The 20917-nt window shown below is 38.2% G+C and overlaps 1 protein-coding gene across 1 annotated transcript in view; it reads right to left on the bottom strand.

The window, feature by feature from the left end:
- The window catches only part of TUT4 (terminal uridylyl transferase 4), a 43872-nt gene that overhangs the window by 16565 nt on the left and 6390 nt on the right, over positions 1-20917 (bottom strand). The window contains exons 2-15 of the mRNA XM_054285590.1: positions 18616-19286; positions 16794-16957; positions 12569-12685; positions 10379-10556; positions 8148-8236; positions 7232-7283; positions 6607-6676; positions 5566-5692; positions 5009-5128; positions 4424-4645; positions 4098-4272; positions 2011-2753; positions 1397-1547; positions 749-835 (exon numbers count right to left, since the gene is read on the bottom strand). Coding sequence (XP_054141565.1) covers positions 749-835; positions 1397-1547; positions 2011-2753; positions 4098-4272; positions 4424-4645; positions 5009-5128; positions 5566-5692; positions 6607-6676; positions 7232-7283; positions 8148-8236; positions 10379-10556; positions 12569-12685; positions 16794-16957; positions 18616-19177 — 2857 coding nt within the window. The 5' untranslated portion in view covers positions 19178-19286. The remainder of the gene's footprint in view (positions 1-748; positions 836-1396; positions 1548-2010; positions 2754-4097; positions 4273-4423; positions 4646-5008; positions 5129-5565; positions 5693-6606; positions 6677-7231; positions 7284-8147; positions 8237-10378; positions 10557-12568; positions 12686-16793; positions 16958-18615; positions 19287-20917) is intronic.

Below are 20917 nucleotides of genomic sequence, written 5' to 3' on the forward strand. Positions count from 1 at the left end.
AACAAATTCTTTCCTAACTGCAAAGAAAGCATTAATTTCAGCTGAATGTAAAGAAAATAGATCTAACACTTATTCACAGCTTTTTTTCCTAAACTTTAATAGAATTGGAAACCTTAAGTCTTTCAAGGCTTTGTAACAGGTCTCAATCCTCAGCTGCTGCCAGGAAGTGGAGGCACAGCCAGTGGACAGAATTCCCAATTCCTTGATCACAGGTCAGCTACAGCAGAACAGCCTTCCATGGACTGGAATTCAGGAGACCTGGGTTTGGTACCTGGCTCTAGCACTGTTTTACACCTCCTATAAAAAATCCCTTGGCATCTCTGTGCCTTGAGTTCCATCCCTGTAGAAAGACATTTTTGTTTGTTTTATGTAAGGGATGTGAAGATAAACTCATTAGGATTTCTAAGATACTCAAGCAGTGGTGACTAGGCAACAAAAGTCCTTGGCCCACAACCAAAGCTAACACTAAACCCAACCAAACTTTCTTCTTGGCCTGACTGGAGCAGTCCTGTGCTTGCATTATTGCATTATTGCTCTGGCAGCTCTTCCTCCACTCTAGGGACATTTCCATGGAATAGCAAGAAGGGATGTTCAATGTTGAAGTCTGCAAGACAGCTTTACAAATGGAAGGAAAAGAGATGCTTCTGCTTCAAGCAAGGAAAATAAAATGAGATAAACCACATCTTTATGCTCTGGACAACATGACTGAAGAAAGCATTCTCAAGAATCACTAGCTAAGGTCACATACCATTATACTCTTTTCGAATAAATCTCTCCAAACTTGCCAGGATTTGCTCTCTGTTTTGTTGCTCAGATAAAGGAGGGGATAATTCATCTAAGTAAAAACAAATTAAAACACAGTCAGACGTGACATTCAGCACCTCAAGAATCATTTTCAGCTAATTAAAAGATTGGATGGGTTTTTTTTTTTGTTGTGGTTGCTTTGCTTAAATCTGTGGTTTTCTTTTTAAATTGTTAGAGTCTTCCAGATTTGATTTCAAAACATCCAGTTTTTCAACCACAAAGTGTCCAGGTGGGCACCAAGCATCCAGCCAAGGTTAACCCACAACAGCACCCTCAAAAGATGCCATAGAATTCAATAAGACCAAAAATTAGTTTTGCACAGAGCCTGATTCCTGGGAACACCAGTAGCTTTTTACAAACCTGGTGAAAAATCCCATATCACATCAGTTTCTCAAATCTGTTATAAGTTATCACAGCCATGGATTATCTGAAAATTAAAATGCTGATCCATTTGTAGCCTAGGGCACCTGGAAGAGCTTCTTCCTACTGAATTGTGAATAATTGTAAATAAGTAATTTAACCCTAGAGTTTTCAATTCTTCCAGGTTACAGATCATAGTATAAAGTGGGGCACAAACACTTTTTGAACTTACCAAAACATCTTTTACACACTATATCAAGTATTTCCCGAAATCTGTCTGTCATTGGTGGTAGTGGTTTTAGATCAATTTTCTTGAAATCCTCTGGGCAATCATTTTTGGAATGTCCATCCCGTTTGCAGATGCTGCATACTATAGTTGGTGGCTTTTTGGGGGGAAGAAAAAGGAAAATTCTATTTGTGCACTTAGGACAGTTCAGCAGACCTAACATTTCCAAGCAACCAAGAATATTTGACATATGAACAATAACAGAGCCTCTACAAAGAGCAGAACACCTCTCAACAAGCTGCATTTAGGTCTCACAGTGCCTAGAAGCACCTGGAAATTCTACAAGAAAGTGGGAGAGGAAAGGCAGAAATGACCAACAAATAACCAGAAAGAAATCCAGATTTTTTTGTGTGGACATCAAAAAGCTCAAGATGAGGGAAACAGACTATTTAATGCAAATGTCACACCTGTTTCCTGAATAACAGGTAATCAACAAAGGCAAGAGCTCCCACCCATACCCCAGACTGAAACAATCACTGTGGGAATCCCACCATCCTTCCACTCTTAGATTTATTGACTTCAAACTAACGTCCCAGTGATCCATGGCCAGCACTGCTTACCTTTCCTGAAGTAAAAATAAACTTATCAAACACATAATGCATTTCTTCTGTTGAGAGTCTGCCTTCCTCTTTGAGATCCTGGGTTTCCAGCACTACTTTGCAGCTGGCCGAGGTAGCTGGGGTGCCAGTGCACTTTGTCTGCGGAGACGACTCCAGTACCAAACTCTGCCTGCTTTCAGCATCAGAAAACTCATTACTGGAATTTGTGTCATCAGGCTGATGTGCACTGCAGTTACAGTGGTGGCTGAGCTCCTCCTCAGTTAGACACACTGAAATTTCTAAATCTTCTCTCTCTTTAGGTGATTTTTCCTTTAATTCACAGCATTCATTGGAAATAAGGGGTAAAGCTTCTTCTTTGTCTTCATCATAGCTAGAGTCCAATGTTGAAAGTAGCAAAGGGTCCATGTGCTGGGAAGTACATCTTTTGGCTACAGCTTCTACCACTGTATTACATTCAACTTCATTCTCTGGTATGTCACATCCACTTTCTGTAACTTCTTTATCTACAACATTTTCCCCTTGTGGAAGGCAACAGTTTGCTACAGGCTCTTCAGATCTTGTGGATTTCTTATTATTCATTTTCCCTTTTTCTTTTTTCTTGGTATCTGGCTTGGATTTAATCCCATCTTTACTTTGTGGGCATGCAAAATATTTATATGCTGTCCTAAATCGCTCCAGGATGTACTCAAATACCATCTGGCTATTTAGACTTCGTGCAACATTCCTCTTTAGTGCAAAAGGATCTGGGAAGAAAAAGAACAATTTAATTAGTAATCTTTAACTTCCACATTTCACAAAGCAGCTGAAATCCCTAAGTTTTTACAGGGCAGTTAAGGAGGTTCTTATACTAGAATCCAGAATTGTATGTGGATATACTTAGAGAATGAAGACCCACAAGTTTTTTCAAAATTCTTCCATACGAAACATATCCAAGTGCAGCCATGAATGACTGACTATCATAAACAATTCTAGACAGTGTTACTCAAAAAGAAAACCATGGGTATATTGCAACATTACATTATGGCCAATTTCTAAACTAGAAATTATAATAAACAAAGGCAAAATAAATAGATGCCAGCCAGAACCTTTTTCCTCCACTGAAGAAGGATTTTCATTTCCCTTAAGAAATTCATTTGTCTAAGAGTAACATTGAGAATGTAAGGATTGTATGAACCATTCTCACCAGGATCCATTCTTAGGCTTTCCTAACGATTTCTAGATCAAACATGCTTTCCAAGCAAAAAGAGCTCCTGCATAGTTGCTATAAGTTTGCCTGGAAGATAGTACCAAACTGAGATTCTGTTACTTCGTAACATCAGCTACAAACTCAACATCGGAAAAAAGAAAAAAGGCAAAAATGAGAAGTAAAAAAACATAAAGCAAACAACACAATTAGCCCAATAACAGCAGGTGTCAGAACCAGAATACAATCTGGCTTTTTTGAAATTATTTCTCATTTCTTCCTCAATGATTTGTCCTGACACCTTACATCCCACACGTTGAATAAATACTTCCTCACTTTTTCCACACTCTAGCTAAAAGTAATTGAAGAAAAGAATTGGGAGAGGAAATTAAAAGTCACAGGAGTGATCTCAACATCCACTACTCAACCTGTGCCTCGAGAATTCATTGCTTATCTGTTCTACTTTCCTTCTTACTCTTCTTGTACCTTATTGACTCATCCTTCAATGTACCTCTGCACCTCATTGTCTGTCTGTATGATTCTCTTTGTCCTCTCCATCGCCTCAAGTGTTACAGATAAGCCACTTCAGCAACATCTCTAGAAAGTGTTCAAAAGTCATTATTCATGCTTTTATAAAAATATCACCTTACATGGTTTCTTAGGCTTCCTCAAATACTCAATTTCTCTATTCTTAAGGTCAATTGAGAATGCCACACATTGCTCTGTAACTCAATGACTTTCCCTGCTCTTTAGACAGAGAAAACTTGTGTTTAAAGAGACTAAATAGCTGACAAAATATATATTTAAAAGACTTATTGTCCAGATCATTGTAACGCATTTGCAAGTTAAGCAAATAAAGATGCCAAAGCAGGATGACTACAGAAGTGGGAAGGGATCAGCCTACCTTCAATGGCTATTCGCCTCTTAGGCCAGTTTTTATTCTCTCTGGTTAAGAGCTCTTGTACCCGTATGCTGATGACATATTCCTCCAAAGCAAACTCCAGTGTGTAAAACTTCAAAAGTTCCAACCACAGTTGCCCCAGTGAAACTTGATGAGGGGTTTTGAACGCTAAGAGAGACTGAAAAACATGGACACAAATGCTCAATCGCAATAAGAAATGATTATTCCCCTTTTTTTGTCCTGATTCCATCCAACATCAATGTTTAAAAATAAAAAAACAGGGATAAGAGACAGCAAATGGTTTTTAATTAAATAAAGTCAGGACTTACAATTCCATGTTTCTCTTTCGCATTGCTTTGGTTGTCCACTTCTGAGCTCGTTGCCTTCTTGCCACCACCTTTTTGTTGTTCAACTTTAGCTTTGCTTTCTGCTCCAACAGAGTTTTTTGCTGCACCATTTGTGGGTGGTTTGTACTCCCACCTTACAAATTCTTCATCTTCCACCCCTTTCAGTTGGTGGTCATCTGGCCTCTTTGAATCAAAGCCTTCAATCTAATAACAATTAAAGTGGCTCTGAAACAAGACTGTCTATAACACATACAACCAACAGTTTTCAGCAAATGTAACACTGACTACTGTGGTATATTCATACCCCTGACAAGATTAACAGATGTCAGAGAAATAAAGAGGAAAATAATTGCCTTTTCTCCAAAACACAGATGACACAACTATACAGCCTGCTACAAGTGCCTTTTTAAAAAGTCTTCAGAATCATCAAGCATCATCTGCATGAGCATGAAGTACCAATGCATTTCATTTATCATTTTCTTTGGCAATCAAATTATGCATTTTTATGAGGTTGCAGAACACAGAAATAATGTCAACAATTTAATAATGAAGTACCAAATCACTTACCCAATTGCCCAAATAGGACGGTAAAATACGTGGTTTTCTTTGTTGAAGAAAAAATATCACCATTAAGGCAAAGGAATAGGAGGGAATTCCACCTTCAGCCTGACAGTCAATGTGACAGAGCTGTAAGAGAAAAATAATTACTTTTCTGATGTAACACCAGAATTTTAGTTTACAATCTATTACAAAAGGACAAATACTAAAGAAATGTGAGAAACATACTAGAGTGAAATACAAAATGCTGTATCTCAGAAACTGCAGTGGTCATGCCATGTCACATACAGACAGAATACAAACTAGCAATTCACACAGTGCATTAAGGAACACTATCTTACCATACATTATTCTTTCCAGTTTCACCACATTTTGTGATTGTGGGACATATTTATGCTGCCATGTAGAAGTTCAGTCAAGGCTGAAATGTGCTATTGTACAGTGGCATCTCACACATGGAGGTGGGGTGAAGCATGAAGTCCTTTCTATAAACATTCATGGTACATTATACAGGACAGTGTACACAGTGCTTAGGAAGAACTACTGAGGATATTTCAATAACTTACTCTGGCCCAGTAGCGGAAAGCCAAAACCAAGGGGATGAGGACAGGCTCCAGTTTACCAAGTGCAGCCAGCAGGTCAGTTGTAAGGCAAGCCACGTCATTCCTAGCACTCACTTTGCATGTCAAACCACTGCAATCACAATGCAGAACAGATAAAGGGTTATCACTTTGTGATACAGATGGTGCTGGGGCATCACACCCCCTGAAATAAAAACATCCATCAGGGTCTCCCTATGTAAGAACCTGAATTTTTTAACAAAAAGCTACAGAATATAATTGCATTTTCTCTACTATTAGCTTAATAACTGCATCTAGAACTTACAGAATATCACTACAGTGAAGAATACAAAACAGTATTAAGAATTTGCTCTTAAGTTCTGCCATTACTTAATTACATTATCTTGCACAATTCAATTACCAAATATACTGTCTACATTCCAAACACTTAAACAAACTAATGAATTAATTAATACTCCAGACCTGCTGCACATTAAGAGTTACATTAAGGTAAACCCACAAAACAGCTTCTCTAAAACCTTTCCTTTAGCTTCTCAGAACAATTATTTCTATTCTGTTATAAATACAGGAAAAGACAAGCCCACTCTTGTTGCATTTACTTCCCCAGAGTTTCAGTCCATACCTCTGGCCAGTCAAGAAATCATGTTTCATTTTGGAGGTTGCTACGTCTTAGGAATTTACTGAAACTGTCAGATGATGTGTCCTTTCTGGCAATGTGTATCTTATAAAATGCTTTTAAAGCATTGGCTTAAAACTGCTGGCAACAATTTTAAATAACTGAAAACCACTCCACTTTTCCCCCAGTTAACTAAAAGGTAATGTCAGATTCCTACACCCAGTGAGTTCTGTGTAGCACAAAAACAAAAGTAGCTTTCTCTCTAGGTTACATTTCTGTGTATGAGCAATTCTCTTTTAATACAAATGTTAGCTGAATGTTACAGTAATACTTCTTGTCAGGAGCGCAAGCAAGCACCTAGTATGAACAAGCATAGCAGCTCATTAAAAACTTTGTTCAGTCACAAATACCTTTTAACATCTTTGCAAAAGACAACAGGAACTTTGGCATGGAAATCCGACTCCACATCTGAGTAGACAGCTAAGCAATGAAGGAGAAAAAACACACTTTGTTTCAGAGTTTCTTACAGTTTTCCCAATTCTGTCTTTAAAAATATTATATTTATGTAACAACTCAAATTAAGTGCTGCATAGCTAAGCAGCACCAATATTTTCTGGTTACTTTTGATGCTCACCACCAGTATGAGACAGTCAGGCTGTGTTCCTGACAGAACCATGAGGCTACAAGTTTTACAAGTCTTGGAACAGCTCTCACTCATGTACACATGCAAGTGGAAAGCAGCTTTTGAGTTTACTGCCTAGAATTCATCATACAAAAAGTTAAAACTTTTTGCCCTGGCATCTGACACTACTGCCCCAACTTCTGGCAACCTGAACTGGAGCATTCTCTTGCTGCAGCTTCTCATCTCTCATTCACACAAGCACTGGTGTTCATAAAAATCACATCCATAAAAACAGCCCAGATACTTTGGTTGAAAACCCACCAATTTTTCTAAGTTTACAGAAAATTTAAGCATAAAAAGAACTAAGCAGCAGATAGAATGTTAAATAGAAATGAGATGCAACTAAAACTCACCACTGTTCTTCAAGATCTCAAGCACCTGGATCAGAACATCTGGTTGACTCATCTACAATGACAAAATCAGAGCAGGCTGCATTATTGAGACTAACATTTCATCTTACATTTTATTTCAAATTACTTGAGTTGCACAACTAGTAACTCTGTGTTCCTCAAAAATGTGAAATAATTTGTCAGTGTTAATGAAAAGTTAACTGTGCCTGTCTACACCATGAAAACAGGTGCCAGTAAACCTCACAGCCAACCTTCCTTTAGCCTACAGCTGTAGTGAACACTTCTGTTCTAGTTCTGCATTAACAGGATAAATAAAAGCACTTGCCATATATTCAGCAATTTCATTACCAGTGAATACTGCTAGAAATGGACAGCAAGAGAATTTAATGTCAGGACTTTCCCAGGAGTTCTGAAAGGTTATCATTTTGAAACACCTTATCATTTTGAAACACAAGTGCAGCAGTTGAGTGTCTATCAAGAATGTGCTGCTAATATCACTAAACATGAACCAACAATTTCATTACCTGAAGAATGTCACTTTTATATCAAATTTTAAAAGTGTGGGGGGAATCAAAACCTAGAAGAGTTTACAGTCTGAATGTTGAGTTCATGGAAGCACACTTAGCCAAGCCACCTATTTTCATACTGCTTCAGTGCTTACTCAAAAAAAAAGTAGAAAAAGCCTAGCATAAGGTTGTCCAAACAAAACAAAAAAAAAATCACCCAAGAATTAAAGTTATCTAAAGAGCAATGAAAACTTCCTCCACAGCACAGATGACATCAAATCAAAGATTAGATACTTTGTGCTCTTCTAACACCATGTGCCCCAAAAGAAGATTAAGGCAATGGAATAGAAATAAATGTGGATGGGCTTGATCTAAAAACCAGTCTTAGTTAATACAAGATAATATTTACACACCTTAGGGGGGAATTTGATATCAATGTTAACATCGCTGGTCTTAAAAGCAAATCTCGTTAAGCAGGAGCCATACATCCTCAGGGAACAGTCTGGAGAGAGAGAAACAGAATTATTTAACAGTTAGTAAATAAATTTTTCTTTAGTGGATGATGCATACCTTGCTTTAGATACTGCACCCCACTGGCACTCTCAGATTAATGAACACTGAACCCCCTTCTCACTCTTGTGAAGGGCAGGCATTTCCATAACACAGCATCACAGGAAAACAAATAATTCAAATACTGTAACCACCAAATGTCCAACATTTTCCAAGCTGTTTTAAAGATTTTTTGCAATAGTTCTGTTTGTTTTTAATATAAATTTAAATATGAAGTAACAATAACTGTCACCATCTCAGTGTAGGATTTTATGTAACAGCTTTTGTTAACTACAGCTTGATTTCACTGCAGCTCTTAGCCAATTATAAAATTCTTTGATGCCTCACAGACTTCTGTATTTAGCACCAATCTGTTGATTCCATCAGCAAGTTCCAACACACAGTTCCTTACAAAATATGTATATAAACATAATTTCAATATAATCCAAGGCACAGAGTACAGTGTCCATTCACTGTTTTAATTAATGTAGTTACCTGCAAAGATGCAGAATACATCTAAACTAACTAGGAAGAACCTACTCAGCAATAATATGAGAAATGCCATCCCATTCCATAAACAATACCCCAATTTACAATGAAATTTTTGCTCATGAAAACTTTCCTGTAATAGAAATTAGGGTCTCCCATACTTAAATCAGCTGAAAAATGAGTGTTCTCAATGCTTCCCAAATCCAACAGCCTGCTCAAGCAGGGTCACCTAGAGCAGGCTGCTTAGACTGTGTCCAGTTGGGTTTTGAAAATCTGCATGGATGGAGAGACCACAACCTCTCCAGGCAACCTGTGCAGTGTCCAGCCACCCTCACAGCAAAGAGGGTTCTTCTTGTGTATCTTCCTTTATGTGTGTTCTGACGAAACTCATGCAATCAGAAATATCAACAAAACTGCTCTTAAAAGAGAAAATAGGTCCTACACATACATAGCTTCAAGCCTATTTTCACTGCTTAGCAGCCCTCTCAGAATGAAAGTCTGTATGGTTAATAACAATAATAATTTACAATTCCTTCCCAATGGCTTATCATATTTTAAGAAGTTTTGCATAGTTCTAATGTGAGCTTAAGAGAAAATCATGCCAGAAGATCAGATGTTTTCTACACAGTGCATGAATTAAATTTTTCTGAATCTACAACTTAGGAAAACACATTCACTAGAACATAGCTGGCTTTCAAAAGGAGAATAACAAACTGTCATTTACTATTACAGACTCCTCTTCCACTACTCCTACACCTCCACAGAAGCTCATCAGTCCAAACAAGTCAGCCAAAGTAACAATAGTTTTCCTGAGCATTTATGTAAAAAATGTTATGTGAAAAAGCTTTGTCTTATGCTTCCCACTATGAGTGGAAAACTCCCTAGAGTGCCAGAGCAGAAGTTTGCACTAGGAGTCACTTACTAGAGAGCAGATTAGCAAGTCTCTATCCTACAAACACTTATTCTATTCAGCACCTTATGTTTAAGCAGATACTTCATAGAGCATCTAAAACTAAAGCTGATCATCCTGCACATACCAAAATCTTTCCTACAGCTGTATTTTTATAGAGCAAAGGGAAAAAAGGTATTTCTAAAACAAATGGACTATATAGAACAACACCTGACTCCAACACAGATGAAATTAAAAATTTCAAACATTTTTTTGGCAATGAGTATTTTCTTCTGTTCAGATGCACTGAACACCAAACCACTGTTAGCACTAAGTCAACATCACAGCAGCTCCAAAAATCTGATTACAAACTCCCAGTGCATTAACTATAGGAGCTGATGGGAAAATCAATGCAAAGAAGCAAATATCAAATATTATAGTTCTTGTTATCTTATCCCATCACTTAAAAAGGATCAATAAACACATCTGAAAGAAGGACAAATAAACACAATCATATTTTCCTCTTTTTGTATATTTGTTAATTCTTTGAAAATCCACTGCTAGAATGTATTAAAGTCTGTACATATTAATATTGTACACTATCAAGATAATTTAACCCCAAATGCACTCATTCACCATTAACAAAGGTATCAAAATTATATATATAAAATTAACGAAAAGTTTTCACCTAAAGCAAATGGAGCACACTATGAATACCTGGTAAGGGCTGCTGAATAATTTTCTCCATCTCATTTACGATCTCTTGCCGAACTCTGAAGTCCTCATCTGAGATGCCCTGTTCGTTTGCTGCCTGGATGAGAGTGAAACTCAGAGCAGCCAGCTGTGCAGGCGAGGGCGGCGGCAGCGCCCGCAGCTCGTTCTCCTCCTGCTTTTCCTGAACAATTGGGGGATGATGTCATTAAAAACTGCAATTTTAGAGGAAAGGCTATCTCTTACTGCTATATTGGAACATGCTGGTTTGCTGTTTGTGTCCTCACCAGCACTTCCAAAGGCAGGAACTCTGCCTGGCCTAACTGGCAATACAATAGTGTGGTCCCAGGAATGAGAGCAGATGCTCAGTGTTTAAAACAGAAAATGTCATTTCACAGCTGGCAACTGGAATCTTCTGTATTCCATTCCTGAACCACATTTTCTGACAGTTCTGAAGTAGAATTCAACCAAGAAAATAAAAAGCTGTAATTGTACATCATAAAAGTAACTGAGTTGGAAAAGTCACATGGATTTTTTCAGAGTGGATTGTACTTGAAGGAAAGTTATCAAAGGCAGAAAAAGTATTCCTAGCTCCAAGGAAATTTTATAAGTTGAGTTCCATTACTGCTTAAACAGCTGGTTCCAGAAAGTACTGGATTTAGTGCACCCATCCAACAGCAAGAACACATCAGATGCATCAAATCATTTGGGACTAAGCACAACAACCTCTTGTTCCATGAATTCATTAACTACATGAAAGATATGACTGAAATAAATAACAACTATAAAATAAACATGCTCTAAGAAAACACAGTATGGTATGAAAATGTTTTAGTTCTAAGCTGCATCTCTCAACTCTTCTGTTCTCATCTGAACAAATTAAGTGTAAGAAAGAATATGAGCATTTTTAAAGTAGCATGGGATTTTTTTTTAATGTCACCACGTTAGGATTTTTCTTGAGTTGGGAAACCACAGTTGCTGCTGAGTTTATTTGATTGTCATGTATCTCACAGAGCTATAAACAGGAGCATTTTATGCAGTAACATTTAAGACAGTTACATAGGTATCACCATGATGCTGCAGAGAAAGCTATCTGGGCTAAGTGTTAAAAAGTGAAACTGCTCCCTGTCCTCCAGAATTCCATTCAGTGCTAAAGAAATCTCATTGCTCAATTCTCATCTTCATGCCCAGATGGAAAGCATGGTAAGGAAGCATTTATAGATCAATCATAGGACTGGCTCGTTTTTTTAAGCATGATGCAATTTAGGAGACAGTGAGTGAACCTTTACAAATAATCATTGACCATAATGTAAAAATGTTACTTTCTGAGATTTAATGGATTTATGGCATTTGGAGTCTTCCAGGTGATGACTTGCACGCGTTTTAGAATTAGAGCATTAATGAAAAACAGAAGTATGGCAAGAAATCCATGGAAACATGTGAAAGTAATTTGACTGAATTTTGGAGAACGGTTATAGAAAGAGTAATTTTAACCATCTAAATGACAAAATCCAACATCCTGGGTAATCTGTAGCTCTTCATCAGCATTTACAAAAATGGGCCGGCAAGAAAATCTGTGCACCTTTTAATGGATTTCTTACATGTAACAGTTCTTTAGAGCAAACCATAGCACCATGGTATCTGACAAGGAAACTGGTTTTCTCTTTGTAAGCCTTAGAACTATTTTTCATATTAAGTACATGAATAAACCCAGGGTGATTATGAATTAACTGAATCCTTCCCTCCTGTAACTCTTCTAAACTTCACAAGTCAGCCAAAGTATAAAGAACCATAAAACCAACATTCCCAGCCCCACCTCCAATCCCTACTACCAATGGCATTATTTTCAGAGAACAGAAAAACTGAATATATTTTTATGTAATACATATTTCTCAACTAAGTTACCTTTCATTCTCTTACTAAAAGCATGACGAACTGCTCACTGCTCAGAGCCACTAATTCAGAAGCAATGACCAAAACTGTCCTTTCCCCTCTGCCTGGACAAATCATCAAGCCCTTCCTCTTAAACAGAAAACAGAAATTTGTAGATCTCTGCTCAGCATACAAACTTTCACCTAAATGAACATGATCAAAGAAAACAAACCACACAACAAAAAAATTTTGATTTCAAAAACAAAATTTAAAAAACAGAAGAGTATAAGAAAGAAAAAAGTAGTCATAATTTTGTTAACTTACCATTATATTTTTCTTATGACGTTTTTCCTTAATATGCTTGTGGGCTCCCTGGATATTTTCAATGTGGACTAAGCAGAGCTTGCATAGATACTGACAGTTGGTGTATTCTGGGGAGCGCTGAGGAAGAATTGCCATAGATTATAACAAATATTTCTACCAGTAGTGCCTGAAAAACTCAATTATTTGAATAATAATAATAATAAACTGCATTTAACTATTATGTAACACTTTTAATGTAAAGGTGCTTTGCAAACATTAAGCAATCTTCAAAAAACAAACAGAAATGGATTTTTACCTGTATGACAAGAGGGGAGAGTGAGGGAAGGAAGTGGGATGACTTGAGAATTACATTTCTCAGTAAATTAAGTGAGGTAAGATTAAGACTGAGGAGTTTATGCTTCTTAAGGCTGACCTAAAGACCAGTAAGCCATTCCCATGTCAGGTGAAGCTTTTAATTACTGGCTAAACCTCAGCCTCTCCCTGCCTTTCCCTGATGAGGAAATGGCAGCAGCTCAGCTGTGTCCTGCTGTGCTGTTGTGTCACACGGTGCTGGCTCTGCCCAGTTAGAAAGGGTGTGGCCAGGCAGCCTGGGGAACACAGCCGCTTCCCAGTCACTGTGCTCAGCCAAGGTGGGATCCTCCAGCAAGGCCTGATGCTATTCCAAATCTGATGGATGCTCTGGAGTGCTCAGAGTTGGGATGGATGCTCTGCAATGCTCAGAGTTGGGATGGATGCTCTGGAGTGCTCAGAGCTGGGATGGATGCTCTGCAATGCTCAGAGTTGGGGTGGATGCTCTGCAATGCTCAGAGTTGGGATGGATGCTCTGGAGTGCTCAGAGTTGGGGTGGATGCTCTGGAATGCTCAGAGCTGGGATGGATGCTCTGGAATGGTCAGAGCTGGGATGGATGCTCTGGAATGCTCAGAGTTGGGATGGATGCTCTGGAATGCTCAGAGCTGGGATGGATGGTCTGGACTGCTCAGAGTTGGGATGGATGCTCTGGAATGCTCAGAGTTGGGATGGATGGTCTGGAATGCTCAGAGTTGGGATGGATGCTCTGCAATGCTCAGAGTTGGGATGGATGCTCTGGAGTGCTCAGAGTTGAGATGGATGCTCTGCAATGCTCAGAGCTGGGATGGATGCTCTGGAATGCTCAGAGTTGGGATGGATGCTCTGCAATGCTCAGAGTTGGGATGGATGCTCTGGAGTGCTCAGAGTTGAGATGGATGCTCTGCAATGCTCAGAGTTGGGATGGATGCTCTGGAATGCTCAGAGTTGGGATGGATGCTCTGCAATGCTCAGAGTTGAGATGGATGCTCTGCAATGCTCAGAGCTGGGATGGATGCTCTGCAATGCTCAGAGTTGGGATGGATGCTCTGGAATGCTCAGAGTTGGGATGGATGCTCTGGAGTGCTCAGAGCTGGGGACACTTGCAGAAGAAACACCTTTTTGTACACAGAGCCTGGCAGAGATGGAGTACACAAATGGAGAGTGGCCCCCTGGGAGATCTCCAAGTGTGCAAGAAGCAGCCAAACATCCAGAGCTGATGGGGAAGAAGGGAAGCTGTTTTCCCAGGGTCCATGAGGGGATGCCATGGAGTTTATTCAGCCAGGAAACCATTAAGACCTGCTGGACTCAAAGGCAGAAAGGACTCTTGCAAGAGAAGGGGATGTTCCCAAATACTCCACTTTATCTGTCTCATCCTGCAATTTTATCTTCTTGCTCTAACAGATCACAGCTACAGAGATGGGAAACCTTTTGAAAAGCTCACTGCAGAGACAAAAGGGTTAAAAAAACACCAATTTAGATTTTCTCCAGATCTGCTAGACTTTTCCAATAGCTGGGTGAGAAAAAAAAACTACTTCCACATTTTCGTCCTAATTCTAATACATCTATATTTACTAAACCCAAAAAGTATACTGAAAACACCAGATGTTTAAACAGTGACACAACAATGAATGAACACCATTTTAAGACACTGAGGTGGATCACAGATCAGTTAAACAAATTTGACTTACCACATGAAGACCTAAACCACTGTTAAATTTGGGCAAGTTTTTCCATTTACCACTTACTGAGTTTGACCTTTTGCTTTTGGAAAAAAAACCAGTCTGATACTTTCCAACTACAGAGTAAATTGAAATTTAAAATATTGCTTTAATTACCAATTTTTTAACCCTATTTTCTCTAAGACAGGTACCTAGTAAAATGAAATTAAACATCCATTTGGAAAACAACCTACAGACAGTTACACCTGGCAACATGGGAAGATTCAAGTATTTGATGCCTGAGGACTGAGGTAGATAAAAAATATTTTACCATTCTTTTATAATAAAGTGAGTATCAGCAGTAAAAGTATTGCTGAAAAATTTTGTGTTTCTTTACAATATTGGTCTGCAGTATTATGCTAATAGATGTTGCCAAGAAGGCTGAATCAAGTAATAACTTCTATTTTGCCTTTATTGTGAAGACTTTTCAAATCATCTAATTATGCTTTAATCCAATGAAAAGGGCAAAAACTCAAAATAACAAGACAGAAAAGTTACAGACCACTACTTGTGTAAGGTAGATGCATCCTAATAAGCCAGGTCTCACGAAATTTGTCTTGGATACTCAAGGAGGTAATCCATAAAAGAGCCAGCTGTATTTTAAAGAACTCACAGAGAATAGGAAGGTTCCAGATCATCAGGAAAGAGAAACTTAAGAATATCTTTAAAGGGCTAAATAAGATGAACCAAGGAATTAGACACCAGTCAGAATTAGCATTCAGAAAAATACTGCAATCAATTTTTAACAAGCACATAGGGAAAAAACAGGTCAGAGGTGACAACCTGATCTGCTGCAAACAATTGCACTAACCCAATCTTAGGGTTGCTTTTTTAAAGATCAGTCACAGCTCTTCAGGAAGCAGCAGCAGAGGTTGTATTTGAATTTTACAGTCTTTGTCACTTGTCATAGTATCAGTCTCAGAAGGAGATCATAAACACTACCTAAATAAAGAACAGTAAGGTGGGAGCAAAACTGCTGAGAGAACTGTCCTCAGAGCACTCCTACCTCGAAGCATGTGCCAAGTGTTCTTCAGCAGGGGTCCCTGTGGGGGCAGAAATATCCACACTTTTGTTGAAGAGGTAGGAAATGCAACAGAAAGTGTGCTGACTATAAATGTAAAAATATTGACTTGGAAGAGGATACAGAAAATGTAAAATGACAAAAATTCAGATATCAAAAAAGTTAAAGAAATTTAATAAATAACCCCCAACTAAATAATATCACAGCAAAGTATCATTCCTTAGGTATTATCAACTGCAAAACATACAGGACTGGGAACACCTGATGGACCAATTCTTAAGGAAAGGCCATGGGAATCACTGCTGGTCCAACTTTAAGCCAATATCCTACTGCTGCTGAAAAAGCAGAGATCCTAAATGAAAATGCCATATTTCAGAGAGATGAAGTCAGCTTTCCTCTTTGTATGTAAGACTTCAGCTGGAATTGCATGTCCAGTTTTGAACACCACTTACACAATGGGTGTCAAGAGAAAAGCAACAAGAATGAACCAGGAACTAAAAACCCTCAGGACCAATGAACAAAGAGAGCCTAAAGAAGGTTTGACTGCAGGAATGGGAATGATTTTCCTATGTGCACAATGTTATGAAAAAGAAGAAATAAGCTTTTGGTTATTTTCCTAGGACAACATATGAGGGATTAAAATGCTTCCATAATATATTAACAAAATCTTCTGGGTTACCTACACTGGCTTCAACATTTGTGTCACTAGAGATAATATTAAGAACAATTTAGGTGAACATTTTTAAGCAGTCATCTCCAATATAGCAACTGAGACTGGTGAGAGACACTAAAGAAAGCTCAAGGTTCTTTTTAGTCCTGCATTCTCAGTTTCCAGACAACCAGACTTAAATCTTATAAGATAAAATCTTATTTAAATACTGGAATTGTAAACCTTCAGATCTAGAAAATTAAAATTGTTCTGCAAAGGCTACATGTGCCACGAAAGGAACACAAAGTTTCTAATCCATATAATCTGCCAGGATGAACAACTAGCCAAATAGTGGAGACACTAGCTTAGATCAGAAAGTGACTCATTATTAAGAAGAAAGAAACAGAGGCAGCAGGCTGTAGTAGAAACACCACCCAACCAGAAATATGGTGATGATAATGAAAGAGGACACACATTTTCTTTTTTATCTGATAAATAACCCAACCTACTTTTTCAAGTCGGGAGATATAATCTCTTTCCAGACGTTCTTCAGCTTGTTTCAATCCTAGTTGCTGTTCAACTGTCAGATTAGATTCATCAATAACACCAGTGTTTTCTAAATAATCCGCTTCCAATGCATGTTCTTTTGTTGATTCAGAATTCTTTATTTTACCTAAAGCAAGAAACAGTTACTTTCTTAAGAGTCATTCAAGGAGAGGAAAAGTGAAAATTAGAGTACAGAGCAGCTAAGAACCAGGCACAAATTAGAGCTACATTCCAGTTTTTTATCCAAACACTGCCCAAGATCACCTTAAACATTAAAACTGTTCCAGTAAATTAACTAGTATTTTAAAAGGACTTCAGAGACTAATCTGCTACTAAGAGTGCTGTCAAAAACACAAACTAAAAAGGTAGATTAATTCTGTGTTTCAGTCAAATTCACAGTCTCCTCAATTGTTCAAAGCAAGAAAGGGTTTTGCCGTCCAGAACAGAGTAAACAAGATCCCCATGCCCTACTGTAAAAGAAACAAATATTAGGCATAAAATCACTGTACATAATATTTTGTGAGGAGGTAAGTCAGAGATTTAGGTTCACCCAAATGACCCTACAGAGGGAGGCAGCAGGCAATGCCAGCCCTGAGCCTGGAAGCTGCTGGAGTCACCCCTGAACGCTCCGTGCCACCTCTCGCCCACTGAGCTCTGCAACGCTGCTGCTCCCAAAAACTCAGCCCAGCGCCACAGGGCCAGTTCCTCCACATGCCTATGCATTGGTCACAGGCCACTCATCTCTGCAAACATCCACAGCAAATCATTCCAGTTGCTTTTACATAAGCAAAACTGAGGGTTATTTGTGCTTTGTCTTTTCTTCTCCTTTTTCTTCCCTTTCAAATGAGATCGGTGCCCCCAGACTAGCAAGGAATCAAAGCTGAGTAAGTTTTCAAGTCCTGGTTTCTCAGTGACAGATGGTCCCCACAGTACATAATGGGGGTCTACAAAGAGCTGACTGATCACAGGATGCTGCCACTTGAACTTGTTTTTCCTGTTAAACACTATTAAGACAGCTAAAAAACCACACACTTTGTTATTTTCCTTGTATTTCCATACAAGCAACTGCTGCAGCTGTGGGAAATACTTCAAACAGAAGGTCTACACTGGCTGGCATCTTAAAACAGTATTTTCATTACAGAAAAAAAGCATTCTAAAGAAGTGTGACAAATTCTGAGCTATGGAATTAGCCTGGTGAGACAAAGCTTGATCAATATATTTAATTTTGACATTGAAAAACATTTGGAAGAAGTGCACACTCACAAGGGTAACCACTGATGGATGATAGGTATTCCAGAGCTCCCTAAATCAAAAAGTCACCTGCCAAAGCCTACTCAAAACATTTTTAGTAACAAAAAGAGCACAACAGTCACAGAAAAGAAGTAAATATTTCCCCTCTACGTATAATAGGAACTTTCCTTGCCCATTTTCCCCCTGATCTTTCTGAAAAGAAGTAATAACTGGCATTTCCCTGAGTGGCAATGATATTACAAAGGGTTCCCCCTTCCTAAGACACTATATTCACAAAATTGCCTAAAACCCACGCACACTAAGTAGCTTACAAAGATGTTTAGGTCTTAGGCATAAGAAAAAAGGACAGCTATTACCATAATCTCTTGTTCCCTAAGCAATATGCTCGTATGAACATCATGTTCTTTCTAAATGCAACCAGCAACTTCGTACATGTGAAAAAATAACACCAACAGAAACATTTCAAAGCCCATTTCAGACTGTCAGCATTGCACCAGAAGAAAATGGAATAAGGCAGTGTTAACTAATACTCACTGAAGTCATCAGGCTTATGCTCCATTTTTCTTTGATCTGCAGCAGTCTTACCAGGATCACCAGCCTGATCAACACTAGTCTTCAAAGTATGAACTCCCACTGGATTTTCCAGCACCAGTTTCCCTTTCTGAGTAGCTGTTAAGCTTTCCATATTGACCCCATTCCCTGAAATATGGGAGCCTGGAGCGTTTTCTCCCACTGGTTGGGATTTTGTCTGTTTCACGTTTTCCATTGCTGATGATAAATTAGAAATTTTTTTCCCTTTTCCATGACTTCGATCCTGAACACTTGATCCCAAATCTTTAGTTCCAGGAATACAACTATTTACTTTGCATGATTTATTTTCTCCTTGTTTTTCAGAACAAACATCATTTTGTTTACTTTTTCTGCTGCTATTCCCACTTGGAGAACTTCTCCCGACATCCTTCACAGATTTGTCATTTCTATTATATTTATAATTTTGATTAATTGTAACTTTGACTGTTTTGCCTTCCTCACAGACAAGACGGACAGACTTCCTTGGGTCATGATTTCCATTCTTTGAGCTCTTGGCCTCTTCCATTATAATGAAGACCTGCTTCTCCTGTCTCGAGACCACTTGAAGTGCAATTCTTCAGCAATTTGCCGTTGATTTTAAATCCTCTGTGCAGGCAAGGATCGTAGCTGATTGTCTACCGAAGAAATAATGATAAGACATTTTTAAAAACTAAGGAAAAAGATAAATCTCTATGCAGACAGGACATTAAATAAACTTCTCTAAAGGAAGGTGTTAATATAAATTATTATAGGAAGCATATTCCTCCCACAGGCATAAGTATACATTTTCACAATACATTCCAGTATTAAAGTAAAACTCATGAAAATTTTGATTATTTTGATTTGTATTTAAAAGACGAGGGCTACGAAGAGACAAAAAAATGGCAGAACATGCTAAAAAACACTCAATGATAAACCTGCCAACAGCTTGCTTTTTTCTGTCCTTCCTATTTCTGGCTTTCTGAACAAAAACAAGAACCAAGATGTCTGCAACTACACTGGGAAAAAAAGAAAAAAATTAACACATCTAAAAAGTACTACTCAATAAACGCACAGCTCAAATTAGCCACTAGAGGAAACTAATTCAGTTTCCAGCAAGCAAGCTCCATTTTATTAACTGATTTACAAAAGCATTTAGAGATATAGCTCAAAGTATTAATAACAAACCTGACCGATCACCTGCACCTCCTATTTTCATATAAATTAACTGCCAGCAATTAAGTAAGATTAAAAAAAACCAAAAACACAAATAGTAAATATTTTGTTTAGCTACAGATTAACTTTCCTCATCTAAACCTCAGGCCTTTAGGTGGTATATGATCATCTGAGATTTATGTTGGAGACAACTCAAAGGTTGTGCTTCCAGTGGGAGGAGGTTCAGCACAAGTGGGTCTGTTTGTAAGGAATTAGTTTTACTAATAGAGAAAATGAAGGCAAGATCTACAACAAGAAAATGGATTTTTTTTCTTTGTAATAACATTTAGACAGCAATTGAAAACTCCGAGAATGAAGCATCAGACAATGAAGAAAACTATTTTTGTAAAATTATAACAAAATATGGCATGCAGAAATTCTCTCTTTCCTGTCCAGCTGCATATTTGCTAGGTAAATGCATGACCCATGGAAATTTCTGGGTTTTAAACAAAGGTGAAAAATCAAAGAAACAAAGGCCACAAGAATTTTCCTGAAGATGCTGTAAGTATCACATTCTTTAGTACAATATAAAAACTGAAGAAGAAAAAAAATTTCCATTCCTAAATTCTTCCCAATGGCTAAGTATTTTATCTCACATTCAGTTAATATTGCATCTATTTTCTATTTAATACTGATTGCACCTGGTTCTTACTTCGAGATCAAAAGTCACAAAGATCAAATAATATTTGCCTTTGGATTGTAGCCAGTCTTTCCCATAGCAATTCTAACCAAAAAGCAGCAGGAACTCCTGCCCAGCTGTACCAGCACTGCTGAAGCCTCAGGGTGGTAAGGAGAGCCCAGGTCCTCCCAGGTTAGCTAAATTCAAGTTTCTCCAGTCCCTGACACCGGTACAAAGCTCTGCTCTAGAGACTGGGGCTCTGTTACAGCTCTGTACACCTCCCTGCCTTTAACCTCTACGGTGGGTTTGGTTTTTAATTTCATGCAACCAGAAGAGAAATGGGGACATGATTTTTTTCAAATTCTAAACTAATCATGCTTTACTTGTTAAACCCGAGGAGGGGGAAAAAAACTCCCCAAACCAACAAAGACACAGCAATTCCCCGTTGAGCTG

The sequence above is a fragment of the Melozone crissalis genome, unplaced genomic scaffold (genome assembly GCF_028551555.1).
Source record: "Melozone crissalis strain CALT ecotype California unplaced genomic scaffold, PUWL_Pcris_2 ptg000045l_1, whole genome shotgun sequence".
NCBI classification, from domain to species: domain Eukaryota; kingdom Metazoa; phylum Chordata; class Aves; order Passeriformes; family Passerellidae; genus Melozone; species Melozone crissalis.